Below are 17,065 nucleotides of genomic sequence, written 5' to 3'. Positions count from 1 at the left end.
GGTCTGACCCAGTATGGCTGTTCTTATATTCAGAGAGTCTGTGACTGAGCCAGGAATTGAAACCATATCTCGCCACTTTTGCACAAGATGACCTCCGTTTTCTTCCTGGATCCTCTTTACTTATGTCACGGGAGAAGATTTCAAGTGATGGAGGCCCAACTCCTCCAAAGCGTTTAGGCGCCTAACTCCTAATGGGATAACTGTCTTGCATATTAAGCAGGTTTTTGTTATGTGGAGTCAGCAAAAGCTCTGAACCCTCTTCTCAACAAGATACCAGTCCCTGGAGACGTGAGCCAGAGGGAAGAGAGGATTTTCTCAGCAAACGAAGCTTCAAAGTTGAAGAACTGACCTCAGTGTCTGCGTTGTAAAATGTCACCTCCCCTCAGTCATAGTCCAGATGCACCCCGATTTCCCCAGGGTTCTCATTCAAGGCCAGAGGGGTGTGCGGGGAGCTGAGAGCCCAGTACTGCCCTCGGTACAGCCCCACTGTCCAGATCCCTCCTCTGGCTTGACACTCAACTCCCCATTCCCCCTCACGATCTCTCTGGCCACCCCTATGGCCCAGCCGTCCCAATCACCTACCTCCACCTCCCGGTAGTGACTCTCCTTGGAGCCCAGAACACAAGTATGAGTCAAATCTCTTGGGGATATCAGGCAGACTCTGCCTTGCGTTTCCTCGGCACATGGTCTTCTAGTCCTTGAAGAGGACGAGCTTGGGGTGGGCTGTCTGTGGACAGAGTCACTTCTCCCCGAGAGGGAGCCATACATTCGCACTCAGGGCTTGTTCATGTCATGGAGAGGAAACCATTCCTCAGTGAGGGCTGGTCTACACTAGAAAGTTGGGTTGACTTACGTACATTGCTCAGGCGTGTGAAAAATTCACCCTGAGAAACAAAGTTAAGCTCACCTAAGCCCTGGCATAGACAGCACTATATTGACAGAATCATAGAATCATAGAATATCAGGGTTGGAAGGGACCTCAGGAGGTCATCTAGTCCAACCCTCTGCTCAAAGCAGGACCAATCCCCAACTAAATCATCCCAGCCAGGTCTCTGTCAAGCCTGACCTTAAAAACTTCTAAGGAAGGAGATTCCACCACCTCCCTAGGTAACCCATTCCAGTGTTTCACCACCCTCCTAGTGAAAAAGTTTTTCCTAATATCCAACCTAAACCTCCCCCACTGCAACTTGAGACCATTACTCCTCATTCTGTCATCTGCTAGCACTGAGAACAGTCTAGCTCCATTCTTCCATTCTTGTGTTATAAGAAGAATTCTTCCACTGACCTAGACAGTGCTTCTCGGAGATGTGGATGTACTCCAGTGACGGAAGAACCTCTTCCATTGCTGTAATTCGTGTCTACACTACAGCGCTGCAGCTGTGTCGCTATAGCGTTTCTAGTGTCGACATACCCTGAGTCTTCGCCAGGATGCATCTGCCTGAAGTCAATGGGGTTTATGCCAGCAGAACTGTGCCTGTGCTTACCGGTCTTAGGGCTTATAGAGCCCTCACACTGGACGCCTGACAATCATCCGTGGATTTTGTCCTTGCATGCACCCTGTGAAGTAAGGACAGATTGGTAACTGAGACACGGGGTGGTAATAATGGTTATGGATAGGATTTTGTCACGGTAAAATTATGCCTAATTCGCAGCACAGTCATGGTGAAAAATAGATCATTTCGAGCCATGGCAACAAAACTTTTTGTAATAAAGGCTGATTGTGAACATAAATGTGCATTTATGAACAGTAAAATGTTTCTGCTAAACAAACAGGGCTTGCCTATGGAAACATTTACATGTGCCTGCTGTGGGCCTTGCTGCAGCTCGTTAAGCGTTCATTACTGCACTTTGATCCAGTCCTCTTTGATACTGGAGTTGATCAAAGCGCATTAACCAGTTGTAAACAGTTCATTTCTTTAACTAGGCTTAATACAATTCAATTTTTATTTTTATTTTCACCATTTTGACCGATAATATCAATGTTTATTTTTTAAGCAATTTTTTTCCTGATTTTGATCCATTTAAATTTTCACAATTGCAGGAAATGACGCCGGTGGGCAGAGAATTATTTAATGACATAGACATGCTGAGATTCAAAAAGTTAACGCTTTATCGACGGTTAAAATACAAATTGTTTACATCACATGTCACAGAATATCAGGGCTGGAAGGGACCTCAGGAGGTTATATAGTCCAACCCCCTCCTCAAAGCAGGGCCAATCCCCCATTTTTGCCCCAGATCCCTAAATGGCCTGCTCAAGGATTGAACTCACAACCTTGGGTTCAGCAGGCCAATGCTTAAACCACAGAGCTATCCCTTCACATACCAACTAAATATCCTTAAACCAACAAATCACAACTGCTTTTACTATTCATGTGTGAGTGTATCTGTAACAACCCTAATTCAGAAGTCTAACTCACTGGAATTTGACTCTCCTAAGTTCTCAAGAAGCATTTTTCTTACTTTGCCTATCTGTACATTTTGATTATTATAGATGGAAATGTTCTTTTGTGGGTTGGTGTGTGTATGGCAAAATAGATGGTTGCCAACATTTCCAGATAGAAATTGAATCATTCCAAACCTCCTTTTAACTGTTACAGTGCTGTGATAAATAAATAAACATCAATATTATCAAAGGGGACGAGATCAAAGCACATTAACAAACCACTAATGCTTGTAGGCAGGGTGCACAGGATATGTTGGTCCGCAGCAAGCTTGTTCTGGTTGACAAGCCTTAAGTTTTCTTTACTTTGCAAAAGGAAGCTATGGAATTTTATTGATTGATTTCTTTTGACAATACTTTCTTTTTCAAACACTGCTTAACTTTATAGTAACAAAATAACTTCCCTCTTTTCACAGACAAGTTGAAATCAGTGGTAAAATGCACGGGTTCCGTGTCAGGGATGATCACCTTGACAAAAATTGCATCCATAATAACAGTGAGATTAAGTTACTGGCCTAGCTAGGAATTGAACCCACATCTCCCAAGTCCATCTACCATAGCTATCTGGTCCTTGTTATCATAGTGTCTGAGTTCCTAGCTTCCACTGAACAGGGCCTAACTGACATGCCTAGAGTGACACAGGGAGTACATGGTGGGAGAGGGAAGAGAACCCAGACCTCCAATGTTCAAGGATACTGCTCTAACTGCTGGATCAGCCTTTATTGCTATCTTTTTCTTCCTCAGTCCTCTCCAGATTCTTATCCCCACACTTTCCAAAAGCAGCTTCCATTTTTCAGGTGCCCACCTTAAGAAACACAAGGGCCTAATCCTCCAAGGGACTGAGTGTAACAATGCCCTTGTCAGGCCCTCCGTGAGGTTCAACCCCTCGAACTGAAAGCATGAGTAGCTCCTGCGTGTGCTAACGGACCAGGTGCTAGTGTCCTAAGGGTACTTCAGCATTGCAGCATTGCAGCAGACTCAGGTTAAAGTCCTGCAACAGTAAATATTCTGGGTGTTCTAGCCATTAGATGGGGACAAAGAACCACATAGAGTTACACGAGCACTAATAAAAAGAACAGGAGGACTTGTGGCACCTTAGAGACTAACCAATTTATTTGAGCATAAGCTTTCGTGAGTTACAGCTCACTGAATGCATCCGATGAAGTGCATTCTGGAGTAAATGCAGGCCTTAAGTCCAGGTTTGCTAGTGAATGTTTTCTGAGCACAAGGAAAAGGTCTCAGACACGCTGGTTTGGGCTCTGATTCTGGTTCCTTTGCTTTGGAAGTTTCTTTCTCTCTTCGGAGAAGAGAAACGGAGTCTCTGGCCGGATCCGCCGTGAGCCAGGTTTCTGTCCCCGCTGCTGGGGTGAGGAGGGAGGAGGTTTCCTTCGCTTTTCCCCACCAGGGGGCTCTGGGGATTGCTCAGGAGGGGAAGCTCCTAGGGCTCGAGCTCTCTCTGCTCAGCAGACCGGGGGTTGCGCTTCCTGGGTCAGATGCAGCCGCTGCTAGCTCCGTTGTGAGCTGAGGAGCTCCGGCTTCCCAGCTGTGCGGGGAGCGCCCTGCATTAACCCCGCTCTGCCGACAGCTGAGCCGGAGCCTGCAGGTGAGGGGGAGACCCGGGGGAAGGGCCGGGGCCGGGCAGGACAGTGACTCTGCACCGACGGCCCCTCCTCGCCCCAGCTCTGCTCCCGGGGGGCGGGGGTCTGCGAGTCCCGGAGCTGCTGCTGCTGCCCCCCCAGCTCTGCCCCCCTGAGCGCCGGCAGGAGCCGAGCCAGCGCCGGGGGAGCGACCGCCCCGGGACCGGGACCGAGTCTCCCCCCCCCAGGGCAGGGGACAGGCGGGAGTCGGGGGCAATCTGGGGAGGGAGGTTCCCGGCTCCCAGCCCTGCCCAGCCCCATTCCCTGCAGCACCCCAGGGCCGACTGACTTTCCTGGGAACAAGGTCAGGAGCAGGGAGAGGAAAAGCCAGTTCCTGCCTCTGCCTGGTCCCCAGCTGCTGGGGGGATGCGCTGCCCGGAGACGGTGTCAGGGGGGATCCCCCAGAGCGGCTCCTTTCTCGGGTTTGGTTCAGACTGTGGGTTGAAATGCGCTCCCTCCTCGAGAGAGAGGCTGGGTCTGTGTTCATAGAATTATAGAATATCAGGGTTGGAAGGGACCTCAGGAGGTCATCCAGTCCCCTGCTCAAAGCTGGACTAATCCCCAACTAAATCATCCCAGCCAGGGCTTTGTCAAGCCTCACCTTAAAATATCAAGGGAAGGAGATTCCACCACCTCCCTAGGTAACACATTCCAGTGTTTCACCACCCTCCTAGTGAAAAAGTTTTTCCTAATATCAAACGTAAACCTCCCCCACTGCAACTTGAGACCATTACTCCTCGTTCTGTCATCTGCTAGCACTGAGAACAGTCTAGATCCATCCTGTTTGGAACCCCCTTTCAGGTAGTTGAAAGCCGTTACCAAATCCCCTCTCACTCTTCTCTTCCTCAGACTAAACAATCCCAGTTCCCTCAGCCTCTCCTCATAAGTCATGCGTTCTAGTCTCCTAATCATTTTTGTTGCCCTCCGCTGGACTCTTTCCAATTTTTCCACATCCTTTTTGTATGTGGGGCCCAAAACTGGACACTCCAGATGAGACCTCACCAATGTCAAATAGAGGGGAATGATCACGTCCCTCGATCTGCTGGCAATGCCCCTACATATACATCCCAAAATGCCATTGGCCTTCTTGGCAACAAGGGCACACTGTTGACTCATATCCAGCTTCTCCTCCACTGTAACCCCTAGGTCCTTTTCTGCAGAACTGCTGCTGAGCCATTCGGTCCCTAGTCTGTAGCGGTGCATGGGATTCTTCCTTCCTAAGTGCAGGACTCTGCACTTGTCCTTGTTGAACCTCATCAGATTTCTTTTGGCCCAATTCTCTAATTTGTCTAGGGCTCTCTGTATCCTGTCCCTACCCTACAGTGTATCTACCTCTCCTCCCAGTTTAGTGTCATCTGAAAACTTGCTGCGGGTGCAATCCACACCATCCTCAAGATCATTTATGAAGATATTGAACAAAACTGGCCCCAGGACCGACCCTTGGGCCACTCCACTTGATACCAGCTGCCGACTAGACGTGGAGCCATTGATCACTACCCGTTGAGCCCGACAATCTAGCCAACTTTCTATCCACCTTATAGTCCGTTCATCCAGCCCATACTTCTTTAACTTGCTGGCAAGAATACTGTGGGAGACCGTGTCAAAAGCTTTGCTAAAGTCAAGGAACAACACGTCTACCGCTTTCCCCTCATCCACAGAGCCAGTTATCTCGTCATAGAAGGCAATTAGATTAGTCAGGCATGACTGGCTTGTAGTTCCCAGGATCCTCCTCCTTCCCTTTTTTAAAGATGGGCTCTACATTAGCCTTTTTCCAGTCGTCCGGGACTTCCCCTGATCGCCATGAGTTTTCAAAGATAAGGCCAATGGCTCTGCAGGCACATCCGCCAACTCCTTTAGCACCCTCGGATGCCACGCATCCGGCCCCATGGACTTGTGCTCGTCCAGCATTTCTAAATAGTCCCAAACCACTTCTTTCTCCACAGAGGGCTGGTCACCTCCTCCCCATGCTGTGCTGCCCAGTGCAGTAGTCTGGGAGCTGACCTTGTTCGTGAAGACAGAGGCAAAAAAAAGCATTGAGTACATTAGTTTTTTCCACATCCTCTGTCACTAGGTTGCCTCCCTTATTCAGTAAGGGGCCCACACTTTCCTTGGCTTTCTTCTTGTTGCTAACATACCTGAAGAAACCCTTCTGGTTACTTTTAACATCTCTTGCTAGCTGCAACTCCAGGTGTGATTTGGCCTTCCTGATTTCACTCTTGCATGCCTGAGCAATATTTTTATACTCCTCCCTGGTCATTTGTCCAATCTTCCACTTCTTGTAAGCTTCTTTTTTGAATTTAAGATCAGCAAGGATTTCACTGTTAAGCCAAGCTAATCACATGCCATATTTACTATTCTTTCTACGCATCGGGATGGTTTGTCTCTGTAACGTCAATAAGGATTCTTTAAAATACAGCCAGCTCTCCTGGACTCATTTCCCTGTCATGTTATTCTCCCAGGGGATCTTGCCCATTAGTTCCCTGAGGGAGTCAAAGTCTGCTTTTCTGAAGTCCAGGGTCCGTATTCTGCTGCTCTCCTTTCTTCCCTGTGTCAGGATCCTGAACTCGACCACCTCATGGTCACTGCCTCCCAGATTCCCATCCACTTTAGCTTCCCCTACTAATTCTTCCCGGTTTGTGAGCAGCAGATCAAGAGCAGCTCTGCCCGTAGTTGGTTCCTGCAGCACTTGCACCAGGAAATTGTCCCCTACACTTTCCAAAAACTTCCTGTATTGTCTGTGCACCGCTGTATTGCTCTCCCAGCAGATATTAGGGTGACTGAAGTCTCCCATGAGAACCAGAGCCTGCCATCTAGTAACTTCCGTGAGTTGCTGGAAGAAAGCCTCATCCACCTCATCCCCCTGTTCCGGTGGTCTATAGCAGACTCCCACCACTACATCACCCTTGTTGCTCACGCTTCTAAACTTAATCCAGAGACTCTCAGGTTTTTCTGCAGTTTCTGCAGTTTCGTACCGGAGCTCTGAGCAGTCACACTGCTCCCACACTGCAACTCCCCCACCTTTTCTGCCCTGCCTGTCCTTCCTGAACAGTTTATATCCATCCATGACAGTACTCCAGTCATGTGAGTTATCCCACCAAGTCTCTGTTATTCCAATCACATCATAATTCCTTGACTGTGCCAGGACTTCCAGGTCTCCCTGCTTGTTTCCCAGGCTTCTTGCATTTGTGTATAGGCACTTGAGATAACTCGCTGATCGTCCCTCTTTCTTAGTATGAGGCAGGAGCCCTCCCTTCTTGTGCGCTCCTGCTTGTGCTTCCACCCGGTATCCCGCTTCCACCCGGTATCCCACTTCCCCACTTACTTTAGGGCTTTGGTCTCCTTCCCCCGGTGAACCTAGTTTAAAGCCCTCCTCGCTAGGTTAGCCAGCCTGCTTGCGAAGATGCTCTTCCCTCTCTTCATTAGGTGGAGCCCGTCTCTGCCAAGCACTCCTCCTTCTTGGAACGCCATCCTAAGATGTTGTAATAAAGTGGGGCAGAGTCAGGGTCCAAATTTCTTCCTCAAGGTCCAGACTCCAGAGACAATCATATATATATATAATCACAATCACACTCACAATAAATACATAAAAAAAGATTGTGGGGTCCCCTTCAAAATCATCTGGCAGGCCGGGTCTGGCCAGAGGTCCGCCTCTTGACTGCCCCGTGTCTAGAGCATCTGTCTGCAGGGAAAGAGCCAGGAGGGAATCGGGGCGTGAAATGGTGCCAAGGCCCTTTTGAAACCTCCCTTCTCGCCCTGACAGGCTGCAGAATCAGGTCCGGATTGTCCCTGGCTCCCTGGGGGGCTGGGAAGGGAAATGGCTGCTGTGGAACCAGCTCAGGTAGGGGATATTTCTGGAACTTATGGGGTCTCCTCCTGGAGGGAGAGGGGCAGAAAACGCAGGGGGGTGAGGAAGATGGTGGTGAGTGGGTGGCAGGGGGTGACAGACCTGTCCTGGGACTTGATCTGGAGCCTGGTTTATAGGAACAGGCCCACTGGGAGGAAAACTATAGCATGGGTGCTGTGGTATTCCCATCTCCCCCTCTGTCTGGCTTATGAGCAAGCATAGGTACTGACTTTTATTTTTCCCTGGGAGTGCTCCGCCCCCTCCCCTGAGGCTCCACCCCCACTCCGCCTCTTCCCACCCCCGCTCTGCCCACTCCTCAAAGACCCCGCCTGCTGCTTCTGCCCTTGCCCAAGCCCCTCCCCCAGCCTCTGAACAGCTGGTGGGTGCTGAGCCGAGGCTGGAGCGCCTTGGAGTCGGCACCTATGCTTATGAGTCTTGCTATGGAGGCTGCCATGACCCCCTCCTCCCCCTCCAGCTGGGTGGGTTGTGAGGGTTGAACCTCATGATATAAAAGTGTGATGAGTCTCCAGCACCCATGCTAAGGCGACAGCCCCATCAGCTCGGCTGCAGCGAGAGACTCGGTGTGCAGCTGGTCCAAGTTTTTCAACCCCGGCGTTTTCCCAGCAGGACCAGGTGCAACAGGAGACCCCGGCGGCTGGGATGTGGGGAGAACCCCGTGCCCTGAGGGAAGGGCGTTGTGGGATCCCGGTCCAGCATCCCAAGGAGGAGAGCGAGGCTGAGGAGCAGAGCCCTGGCTGGCCCTTATCCCCGCGGACGCCGTCCCGGTCCTTGCTGGGATGCTCGGAGGGGGAAGATTGTCCATTGAGGACGGCACAGACACCTCCCCGGTCTCGGAAAGCGGCAGACACCGCAGGCCTTGAGCAGGCGGTGCCATCCCGTGCGTGGCCTCATGGGCACGAGGTTCCTTCGTTCCCCAGGGAGGCACCTGAGGCCTGCGTCTCCCTGGGGACAGGCCCCACTAGGGGCCGTGCCGAGGGCAAGGCTGCCGTTTCAGAGCAGGCCAGCGAGGAAGCCCATCGGTTGCAGTTCCGCTCAGGTGCTGCCCGGCCCGGAGAAGCTCCCCGAGAGATGCTAGCCCGGCTCAGCCGGGCTGCTCGGCTCTGGCTGCGGCCCGGGGAGCGCACCAAGGAGCAGATTGTGGACGTCGTCGTGCGGGAGCAGTTCCTGGGGGCACTGCAGCCGGACGTGCGTGCCTGGGTGACAGCAAGGGAGCCCCACAGCAGCGAGGCGGCGGCTGCGTTGGCTGAAGCCTGCCTGGGGCAGGGGCAGTTGACCCAGCCTGCTCAGGTAGCTGATACGGCGCGAGGTGGGGAAATGCTGCGGGAGCAGAGCCAAGCATGTGGCTGAGAAGGGATGATGGGAGAGACAGATCTGATGATCAAAGGATAAAACGTCCCCTCCCACACCTCCCAGATAGGATATTGTGGGGCAGGGGCGCCAGAATAGGGGGGCCATGGCCCATCCACTTTTCGTCATGGGTCCCACCCCTGCCCTTCCTCTTCCCCCCGAGGCCCCACTCCCCAGCCAGGCTGGCAGCTGGAGCCCAGGGCAGGTGGAGGTTCTGCGGCTCCTCACAGGTGCGCGCACGGCTGTTATCATGGCCAGGCTGCAGCTCCGAGGCCCCCGCCAGAGCCGGGCTGGGGTAGGAGCCATGTGTGCAGCTGTGGGGAGCTGGAAGGTGGAGGTTCTGCGGTTCCCTAGAGGTGCCAGGGCTCCCCAGCCGGGCTCCAGCTGTTGGCCTGGCCGGGAGTTGGGGCCTTTGGGGAATCGGTGGGGTCACAGTGGGGGCCCTCTGGTCCCCCCTCCCAAAATTTGGGAAGACTCCACCGCCCCTGCTGTGAAGGCCTCAGCCTGAACAAGGTCCCACAGATGAAGCGTCGTCGTATGGAAACATCCCTCTGAGACCTGGGCTGGGCCGGCAAAATCCTTGCCCAGCAAGTCTCGCTGGGCGCCCTGCATGAGGGGTCATGGGCAAGTGCGTGCACGTCAGCAACAGTGGTATAGTTGTTATTTTGCTCTATGCATTGCTGAAGTCCCTAGGGACCCCCACCCTATTATGCAGGACAGGGTGAAAATCTAGAACCAAGAGACAGCGCCTGCCCCCAAATGCTCACAGTCTTAAGATGAGGCAACAGCTGCATAGACCAGCGTCATGGCTCGGTGGAGTTTCACAGGCAGCACCTCCCCATGAATCGGGCAGTATGGAGCACAGAGTGAAGGTGCTTGCTGCAAAAACGTTGGCATGACCAGCACGCCAAAGATAGACTCCTGTATTTTAAGGCCAGAAGGAAGCATTATGATCATCCTCTAGTCTTATCCCCTGCATAACACAGACTAGAGACTCCCACCCCAGGAGGCCTTCATAGAACCCAGCAACTTGTGGTTCAACTAGAGCCCAGCTTTTACAGAGAGATGTCCGCTCTGGAATATAGGAGCGGCCACTCTGGGTCAGACCAAAGGTCCATCTCGCCCAGTATCCTGTCTGCTGACAGTGCCCCATACCAGGTTTATAGGTTTCAAGTGATGGTTTATTACCCTCGCACTTCAGTTTGTCCCTTATTTTGCTGAGCTGTGAAACGAACAAATACACTGGAGAAACCTGGTGGAAGATTTTGGGTCAGGGTGGGGTTTTTTTCCAATGTGAAATGCCTTTTTTTGATAGACAGAAACATTTGTGAACAATTTTTTCATTTTGGTCAGTTTTTTGTTTGTTTAAGAAAATTTTGGTTTCGTTTCACCGAGATGCCTCGCCCTCCCACCCCCACCCCCCGCCTTTTTATTACCTTGATCTTTTTTCCAGCGGGGGAAGGAGCTTTTAAAACTGACAGAAAAGTGGGGATTTTCCCACAGAAAGGAAACAGAAGTTTTTTAATGTTTTTTTTTTCAAAAAAACCCAACCAAACCCTAAAACAGCTTAAAAAGGAAAATGTCAGACAAAATGCAACATTTCCATTTCTTCTGATTCTTCCCCCCTGCCAAATAAACTTATCCTCTTCAAACCTTCTGTATAATACTAACTGAACTAGTTGTCTTTAAAAAGAAAGATGCTGGGTTTTGTAAATCTGTTTCCCTCTGGGCAAGTTCAGTTCTTCAGATCCAGATCTGAACTCCGCAGGTCAGGTCTCAAGCTACTGTAAAGCAGTGGTTCTCAACCAGAAGTACATGTACCCCTGGGGGGACACAGAGGTCTTCCAGGGGGTACATCAACTCATCTAGATATTTGCCTCATTTTACAACAGGCTATATAAAAAGCACTAGCAAAGTCAGTACAAACTAAAATTTCATATCGACAATGACTTGTGTGTAGAGCAGTATAAACTATACACTGAAATGTAAATACAATATTTATAGTCCAATCAATTTATTTTATAATTAGATGGTAAAAATGAGAACGTCAGCAATTTATCCATAATAGTGGCTGTGAAACTTTTGTATTTTTATGTCTGATTTTGTAAGCAAGTCGTTTTTAAGTGAGGTGAAACTTGGGGATACGCAGGACAATTCAAATTCCTGAAAGGGGCACAGTAGTCTGGAAAGGTTGAGACTCATTGCTGTAAAGCAAAGAATGCAGCTGTTCACTGTTATAGTTCAGGGCACCTCTAGTCCAGAGCTTGGGGGGCGGGTGGCAGGAAGGGGAGTCCAGATTCTCAAAAGTAAACCAGCAACACATGCATAAAACAGCACGACAGGGTGGTACGGTCCTCCGAGGGAATGGAAGGAATCAAAGAGAGAAATTAACCTTGTGGACTGAGCCAGATGCTGAAGGTTCAGGTTTCATTTGGCTGGGTGAGAATAAAGAGCAGGAGGGCTCCATCTCGCACCTGCTGGATCCTGCATTGGAGGAATTCCATATGGAGCTTCCATAGATTTGCTTGGTCGGTCCCTGTGAACCCAGTGAGAACCACCTCAGTTTCACATACTAATGAGTGACCCTCATCCTGGGAGACTGAAGGTGCATTAGGTAGCAGAGGCATAGACACAGACTCCGTGGGTGCTCCAGTGCTCAAGTACTCACAGAAAAAAAATAGGGGGTGCTCAGCACCCACAAGCCACATCTGTTGGGCAGGCCACGGTTGGCTGCCGATCAGCTCTTCAGCAGGGCCCCCGGGCTGGCTGCCGATCGCGGCAGGGGCTCAGGGGAAGGTGGAGAGGAGCCAGAAGTGGGCAGGCAGGGGGCCTTGGGGAAGGGGACTGAGAGGAGCGAGTGAGGGACAGGCAGAGGAGTTGGGGAAGGGGGTGGGAAGAGGCGGAGTGAGGGTGGAGCCTTGTGGGAAGGGGCAGGGCCTCAGGCAAAGCACTCACCTGGAAAAATAAGTCAGCACCTATGAGCAGAGGGAATGGCCAGAGGCCTGAATGATGAGTGGGGAGATGTTAGACCTAGGAGTGAGTGAACCATTGAGCAGCACATGGGAGCAGTAGGGAGGAGATTCTAACTTGGGGATTAGGGATACTATAAGCCTTACTGAAAGTAAACAGGAAACTAGAACAGTCTGGGGCAGGTGGGATTGTGACTGGGGAACAGGTCCTGAGTGGGGGAACTGTGGCTGTTTCAGGGGCTGGTGACCTTCGAGGAGGTGGCTGTGTATTTCACAGAGGAGGAGTGGGCTGTGCTGGACCCCGGTCAGAGAGCTTTCTACAGGGACGTCATGCAGGAGAATTACGAGTGTGTGACCTCGCTGGGTAAGGGATTCCTTGTTCCCTTGGGTATTAGAAGCTTTCTCTCCGCAAATATCACGTTCAGTGCTTAACCCTTCAGAGTAACACTTCACTTTTAATTTCTCTCATTCTTCGACTTTCCTCCCCCTCTTTTCGGGTGGAAAAGGACAGGCAGGAGAAAGTAGAACTCTGGCAGAGTTCTTTCTCCCAAAAAAGAATTACCATTTCAAAATATTTTCTAAAAATGGAATTGAAAGCTAAACTGTTTTGCAATGAAATAATTTTCAACCAAATCTCATTTTCTGAAGAGAAGTCTTTTTTGTTGAAAGTTTCATTCCCTGCTACAGCCTGGTATCTGGCCTAAGCGGTTTGATATTAGTGCTATGGCTAGATCACAGGGCATGTGCAGATCCCATCGTCTCCTCCAGGGGGCAAAGCATGTCCGACTCTTCCAAAGGGTCTCCCACATCCGTCTTCCGATGCCACCTCCCCACGGAGTGGGGAGGGGCCAGGTTAAGTCATGGAACTTTCTTTGTAACAGACATTCCACAAACCATTCATTCACCCCATCCCATCATGTTCTTCCCCCCTCAGCAGGATTTCTCATTCCCAAACCCAATGTGATCTCCCAGCTGGAGCGAGGGGAAGAGCCGTGGGTCTCGGATCTCCAGGGCTCCAAGGAAAGGGGGAGCCTGAGAGGTACCTGCATAGGTGAGGAATTGATTAAACTAACACACACCACCAGCCAATGAAAGAAACAGCTGGGAATCCTCCAAAAGCCTCGTGTGTTCCCCCTGTTCTGCCTCATCCCACATGGGTCACGATTGTCCCCACTAGGAGTCCCCTCATGGCAGATGTCACTCCAGGCTTCCAACCCACCTTGACACCAGCTCCCACCCCACTGACCTCCCTTGCCCTTGAGAGTTCAGATGGGTGTGAAGGGAGGTTGGGGGGACTCCTCTCTGTCCTCTGGGGAAGGGATTGTGGGGATTTGGTTCCTGATTTCACAAGCTCGTTGATGGCTTCATTCCACAGAATGAGCTTGGCTGACCTCTAACGCCCTTGAACTGCTGCACTGGGTGATACCCCCAACTCTTTCCCATCCCTTACTGCACTGAATCCCACTGGTCCCAGCGTCCCTGTGACTCTCTGTCACTGGGCCCCTCTCCGTCTGTAAGAAGTGGATCCGAGGTGGAGTTTCCACTCTCTAGGACATAAAGTTGGTTTCCATGCACTATAGGAACCACTTTGCTGATGAGTGTCTAGCTCTCAGTGTTTTCAGCAGCGAGCTGTTTCCCCGCCCCCCCATAGCAGAATGTGCAGAGATTTTGAGCAGCTGGGGAGCTGGCCCTGGGATTTTACCGCTTTAAAATGAGCTGGGGTTAAAAATCATGGAACGCTCTTTGTAAGAAATATTCCACGAATTCACCTCATCTCACTTGGTTTCTTTGCCTTGCGCAGGATTTCCAATTTCCAAGCCTGATGTGATTTCCCAGTTGAAAGGGGAGGGTGAGCCGTGGGTCCCCGATCTGCATGGCTGTGATGAAAAGGAGAGCCCGCGGGGCGCCTGTGCAGGTGAGGAACCAGCTCTACTGATGCACACCATCAGCAAGGAAAGGAAATAGCTGGCCTGCTGAGCTGCCCTCTACCCCCCAGAGCAGAGTTATCCTCAGCTGTGTCATGGCAACCATCAGCATGGCTTCCCACCCATTCCTGACTGACCCCTGGCAGTAGGTTCCTTCACCCAAGTGCCCGCACGTAGGCGCTGAACTCCATGGGTGCTCACCAATCAGCTCCTCCCCCTCCCCCCAGCGCCTCCCACCCACCACGGATCAGCTGTTCAGCGGTGGGCAGGAGGCTCTGGGGGGAGGAGCAAGGATGGAGCATGTTCAGGGAAGGGGGCGGAGCACCCCTCGGCCAATCAGAAAACCAGCGTCTCTGTGCCCACCCGTTCCTGACTGCCACCTAGCAGTAGCTTCCTTCACTTTGAGTCTTCAGATGGGGTGGAGGCAGAACTGGTCCCCTCCTCTCTGTCCTCTGGGGAAGAGTTTGAGCAGGAACTTAATTCTTTTTTCCATCTCCCCAGCTGTTACTGTGGTTTGTTTCCCCCCTACACATTCCCTTCTCTGAGGTTTCCTGTCTGGATTCTCTCTCTGTCCCAGCAGGTGAGGGCCCGGCCTGTGAAAATGCTCAACACCAGGGTCCCCAGCAAATAGAGCTGTGCAGGACGCCGTCCGTGAAATCCGAAGGGAACGCGTCCTGGACACCGGTGCAGGGGGTGCCGCACCCAACGTCATCAATGAAATGCGAAGGGGGTCATGAACAGGAGGACGTCTGTGCGAGCTGGGGCGGGTTAGAAGGGCAGGAGGGAGCCCAGCCCACTTCCCCCGGGGGAGGCAGCGAGGGCCACAGATACATCCAGGTCCTGCTGAGCCTCCAGCCGGAGCAGCAGCAGCGGCCGTGCCCCGAGTGCGGGAAGATCTTTGTTGACGGCGCTCACCTCCTGCGCCACCAGCGGCTGCATGCCCTGGAGAAGCCCTTCCCCTGCCCCGACTGCTGGCGGGGCTTCCTGCGGCGCTGCGACCTGGCTGTCCACCGGCGCTCCCACACCGGGGAGATCCCATTCCCCTGCCCTGACTGCGGGGAGGGCTTCCTGCGCCGCTGCGACCTGGCTGCCCACCGCAAGAGCCACATGGGGGAGTGGCCCCACCAGTGCCCCAAGTGTGGGCGGCGCTTCCGCAAGCGCTCCGTCCTGGTCAACCACCAGCGCACCCACCTGCAGGACGATCGCTACAAGTGCCCCGAGTGCGGCCAGGGCTTCAAGTGGCCCAGCCAGCTGGAAATGCACCGGTACAGCCACATGGAGGAGAAACGGCACACCTGCTTAAAGTGCGGGGAAAGCTTCAGCCAGCGCTCCCACCTCCTGGCCCACCAGGGCAGCCACCTCGGGGACGCCCCTTACCACTGCGCCGACTGCGGGAAGGGCTTCGCCCAGCACCCAGACCTCATCCTCCACCGGCGGAGTCACACCGGTGACCGGCCCTTCCACTGCCCCCAGTGCGGCATCGGCTTTGGCCGCAGCTCGGACCTTAGGAACCACCAGAGCGTCCACGCGGGCCAGCAGCCCCACAAGTGCCCCGCATGTGGGAAAGGCTTCCAGGAGAGGGCACACCTGGCTGCCCATCAGAAAAGCCATGGCGGGGAGGATTTCTACCTCGGCGTCGCCTCAATTTGGACAGGGTGAGCGTCAGCTCACCGGTCAGGAGCCGGCAGCAGCCGGTCCCAAGCTGGTAATGACGCCCTGGCTCTGCCTGGCCTAGCAATCACCAGGTGAAGCCTTGATCAGCACAGCCACGTGCTGAGCTGCCACTGGGAAGGGGATTGTCAGCGAGCCGCTGTGTGCCCGGAAGGCCATCGCTGTTTGTATTCGAGTACTATCTACGCCCCAGCGTGCATTGAATAAAATTCCTGCCAGAAAGCGTGTACCAGCAGTACCCCTGCTACTAGATTGATCTCTGAAGCCCTTGTCTCTATCGTTTAACTTTGCCATTCTAACCATTCAGCCTGTCAGCACTCATGGTCGGGGCGGCCTCAGCTTGAGGGGCTTGAAACTCTCAAAAATAAATCAACTCCAACAGCTTCCTCGTTTTTGAGCCAATTTGGGAAGAAGGTGTGTTGCCAGGTGAAAGTTTCACCTTTGTTTCACCAAGGTGGTGCATGCTGTGGAGCAGGGACTTGAAATTTGGTGGGGGTGGGTCGCCCTCGTGTCTGGACCCTGCTTTTTGCCACCCCTGTAAAAAAAAAAAAAAAAATCCACCTGAATTGGCCACAGTTATAAGCCACCAAACAGCTTGCACGTGCTCAGTAGAGGTGACTTGAAGAGTTCTGCAGCTAAATGCTGGCAAGACTTTGTCTGCACTGAGCATGTGCCAGCTTCACAGGCTAACTAGATCACAGAATCATAGAATATCAGCGTTGGAAGGGACCTCAGGAGATCATCTGGTCCAACCCCCTGCTCAAAGCAGGCACAATTCCCAATTTCCCCCCCACCAAGATGGCCCCCTCAGGGATTGAGCTCACAACCCTGGGTTTAGCAGGCCAATGCTCAAACCACTGAGCTATCCCTCCCCCAGATCTCCCCCCCAGGGAGCATGCTCTGAGCAGGATGGCCCATGTGTCTGCTCTGAGCAGCAGGAGTGCCCACCTAAGGTCCCTCTAAGCCGTATGGCTGCACAGCAGCCCCTTAAGTGCCGCGGTGGGGAGTGATGCTTCTCCCCCAGCCTGGACCTGTCATGGCCAAGGGAGAGGCACCTCTCCCCTGGCTCCAACCCAACCCTGCCACTGCCAGGGGAGAGGCACCTTTCCCCACCCCAGCCCAGGTGCTGCTACAGGGAGAGAGAGCTGGGGAGAGTCCTCTCTCCCCGCTGTAGCCCTGGGGCAGCCTGCACCCCAAACCCCTCACCC

The 17,065-nt window shown here is 52.6% G+C and overlaps 1 protein-coding gene across 7 annotated transcripts; it reads left to right on the top strand.

Moving 5' to 3' along the window:
• The first annotated feature begins 3,914 nt into the window (after window positions 1–3,914).
• On the top strand, window positions 3,915–16,240 carry LOC140898276 (uncharacterized). 7 transcript variants are annotated; one of them, XM_073311889.1, is made up of 7 exons: window positions 3,915–4,046; window positions 7,841–7,918; window positions 8,552–9,232; window positions 12,499–12,625; window positions 13,196–13,312; window positions 14,063–14,176; window positions 14,764–16,240. In XM_073311889.1, exons 2-7 carry the CDS (start codon window positions 7,895–7,897, stop codon window positions 15,843–15,845), a joined length of 2,145 nt encoding a protein of 714 aa, XP_073167990.1. In that variant the 5' UTR covers window positions 3,915–4,046; window positions 7,841–7,894; the 3' UTR covers window positions 15,846–16,240. The 7 variants fall into 7 exon arrangements, with proteins under 7 accessions (XP_073167990.1, XP_073167991.1, XP_073167989.1 ...); XM_073311890.1 differs by having other exon boundaries at window positions 8,549–9,232; window positions 13,199–13,312; XM_073311888.1 differs by having other exon boundaries at window positions 8,549–9,232; window positions 14,767–16,240.
• The last annotated feature ends 825 nt before the right edge of the window (window positions 16,241–17,065 follow it).

Source organism: Lepidochelys kempii, chromosome 14 (genome assembly GCF_965140265.1).
Source record: "Lepidochelys kempii isolate rLepKem1 chromosome 14, rLepKem1.hap2, whole genome shotgun sequence".
NCBI lineage: Eukaryota > Metazoa > Chordata > Testudines > Cheloniidae > Lepidochelys > Lepidochelys kempii.
Note: the sequence above shows the minus strand (reverse complement) of the source record. Positions and strands in the feature narration are given on the sequence as shown.

Excerpts from the sequence above, each read along its gene's own strand:
- LOC140898276 (XM_073311886.1), top strand. The coding sequence starts at position 7,895 with ATGGCTGCTGTGGAACCAGCTCAG. Across the intron at positions 13,313-14,062 it reads CCTGAGAGGTACCTGCATAG|GATTTCCAATTTCCAAGCCT; the intron begins GTGAGGAATTGA and ends TGCCTTGCGCAG. Across the intron at positions 14,177-14,763 it reads CCCGCGGGGCGCCTGTGCAG|CAGGTGAGGGCCCGGCCTGT; the intron begins GTGAGGAACCAG and ends TCTCTGTCCCAG.